The 2,638-nt window shown below is 51.2% G+C and overlaps 1 protein-coding gene across 1 annotated transcript; it reads left to right on the top strand.

The window, feature by feature from the left end:
• Nucleotides 1-203: 203 nt before the first annotated feature.
• LOC117880624 (neurogenin-2-like) lies at nucleotides 204-1,187 on the top strand. Its single transcript, XM_034776948.1, has one exon. The coding sequence runs from the start codon at nucleotides 205-207 to the stop codon at nucleotides 913-915; it is 711 nt and encodes a 236-aa protein (XP_034632839.1). The 5' UTR covers nucleotide 204; the 3' UTR covers nucleotides 916-1,187.
• Nucleotides 1,188-2,638: the final 1,451 nt, after the last annotated feature.

Genomic DNA, 2,638 nt, shown 5'->3' with positions numbered 1-2,638 from the left:
ATTCACGGTTTAGCTTTGAACACTAGCTTTGTTTTAAACCCCTTATCCCCGCCCCAGGAGGGACCCTTTTCTGCCTCTCCACGCGTCCCATTTGCAATATAAACAAACCCACCATTCAAGGTTTCTGGATACACATTCACGTGTCTCCGAGTAAGGAGGCTGGGGGATAGATCCAAGTTCTCTGTTTAAGCGCTCGGGGCTGGAATGAAAGCCCGCTGCACTCCGGAGCCAGTAAGGGCGGGTGGCTTTCCCAGCTACAGTGTCTCAGCGCTGCCCTGCCACCGCAATGCCCGGGTGCAAAGGGAGGAGGCGGCAGAGGAGGGGAGAGGGTTACAGGGAAGCGCAAGGGATTTCCAGCCCGCCGGTGTTGCACGCTGGAAAGTGACCGATGGCCGCTTTCCCCAGGGATCCGTGAGCCTGAATCCAGGGGGATTGGCACTAATGCGCACCACAGACTGGGGGACCCCGCCTGGGCTCCAGGGGAAGAGAGAGCTGGCGGGCTGGGGATACGATCCTTTAGCGGGGGCCTGGATCAGACGGCGCCGGCGGCTGGCGGCCAATGCCCGGGAAAGGAGGCGGATGCTGGCTTTGAACGTGGCCTTTGATCGTCTGCGGAGCGTCATCCCAGCGCTGCGTAACGAAAAGAAACTGTCCAAAGCGGAGACTCTGCAGATGGCCAAGATCTACATCTCCATGCTAAGCGAACTGCTGCAGCGGGGAAAAGGCGCTGGCGGCCCGCGGGACACGGGGCAGACACTGGCCGTGCAGAAGGGGAGAAGCACCCAGCGCCCAGATACGGCTGTGCCCCCATCCACCGAGAAATGCAGCTCTATACTTCCACCAGCCCAGAACTCATCCCAGGCTTTTAATTCACTACGGAGTGCCGCCACGGAGCCGAGAGCCACACGATCCTGACACCAACTGCAGCGCCAAGGACAGCAGCCCATGCCCACGGGGCTGGGCAGCGCGGAGCCCTGGGGGTTCAGAGATAGTGGGCAGCCCGCCCCCGAAAACAGTGGAACTGCCTGCAGGAAGCGAAGCTAGCCTTTCCAGGACACAGCCCTACCCTGAAATAAGGCACAGTCAGAGAAAGTAAATAATTGGACGGCTAAAACAGTTCAGGGCGACCCACACATTGGCCAAAAGTGAAAGGCGGTTACAAAGAAAAGGACTGGGCTGGATTGAGAGAGACGATTCAGAGGAAAAGCTCGACAAGTCTGACAGTAGGTAGCTGTCCAAATCGTTGTAAGCGGATATTTATCGTCTATGTGGGCTGATTCCAACCGTACTTTTCTATAGAGAAAGGCAGGAGACAAACTAGGCGACTATGGCAACAGCTCTGAAGAATGGTTTTGCTACGCTGAAGAGAAACACTTCAGCACATTGTCACACTTATTGCTGTTTTCATTTCCAGTGCTGCTTTTTTTGGAGGTAGTGTCTAACTTTTAAACTCCTTCGGTAGTTGTAGCCCAGCAGCGTTTAAGTAGACAGGCAGCTATCTTCCATAGATGCTTTCCAGAGACTTGTCCTTCACCTCTTTCTGTCCCTTTAGAATTCCCTTAAATAGATTCAGTGACTTGGCACATCAGGAGAGAGAAAAGGTTTTGTTTCCAGTTAGCTACAGGTAGAGTTCAAACAGGGCTCATGCACTGTTAATTCTCATCAGTGAGGAAAGGGCACTTCTACCATCAGAGAGCAGTAATGTTCAGCAATAGGCAGAAGACAATGCATAGAACCAATGCAAAATTTGCTTCACTTAATAAATGTTACTTCAGCCTACTTGTGTGTGGTTTATTTTCATTTCTGCATTCATTAAACTGTCCGTGGGCTAGATCCAGCCCTGGGTGATATCAGCTTCCACTTGTGGAATCCAGGTTCCAGAAGCTCTGGCCTCAGGAAAGTCATCTGGAAAGAATCAGCAGTGGCACACAGTGTCTGTAACTGCCAGTGTAGCACGACTGACAGAGCATCTGTCACTAAGCAGGGTCAGGGAACAGAAGCATGTGCCGATTCAGCACATGTCCGAGGTAGGCCCACTAACAGCGCTTCTAAAGCGGTCCCCCCCGTGAAACACTGAAGGATAACAACAGAGCAAATGTAGTCTACCCTTCCCCAGCATTAAGTTCCCCATGTTGGGCAGGCACAGGATAATACAATTTGTATACCCTTCACCAAGAAGGGTGAATTGACTGAACAAACACTAAAGTGATGACAACTAGCACAGCTCATTTTCATGTTCAGGGAGCAACAGTAAAGCACAACTGTCCTCTGAACCTAGACTTGAACAGGAACGGGCAGGGATCTATATGCATTGCCTATTGTACAGTTATTGTCATATTTAGAGTGCAGTTATGTGCTGCCTTTACTTTAATGAGGATCTCCCATCTTCCTGCATAGCATGTGACAAACTCAATGTGGCAGAGTGAATGTACTCACAGGGACAAAGGGAGAAGGACTGCCCCCACTTTATCATAGTATCTAAACACCTTAGTCTTAATGTACATATGCTCCCACCACCTTAAGTATGATCATCCAGTTTTACAGAGAGGCAATGACCACACAGTGACTAAGATTCTTACTCCAGGTCACAAAGGACTCAGTGGCAGAGAAGGAACTTGGGTCTCCCACATCCCAGGCT

The sequence above is a fragment of the Trachemys scripta genome, chromosome 7 (genome assembly GCF_013100865.1).
Source record: "Trachemys scripta elegans isolate TJP31775 chromosome 7, CAS_Tse_1.0, whole genome shotgun sequence".
Classification (NCBI taxonomy): Eukaryota; Metazoa; Chordata; order Testudines; family Emydidae; genus Trachemys; species Trachemys scripta.
Note: the sequence above shows the minus strand (reverse complement) of the source record. Positions and strands in the feature narration are given on the sequence as shown.

Excerpts from the sequence above, each read along its gene's own strand:
- LOC117880624 (XM_034776948.1), top strand. The coding sequence starts at position 205 with ATGAAAGCCCGCTGCACTCCGGAGCCAGTAAGGGCGGGTGGCTTTCCC.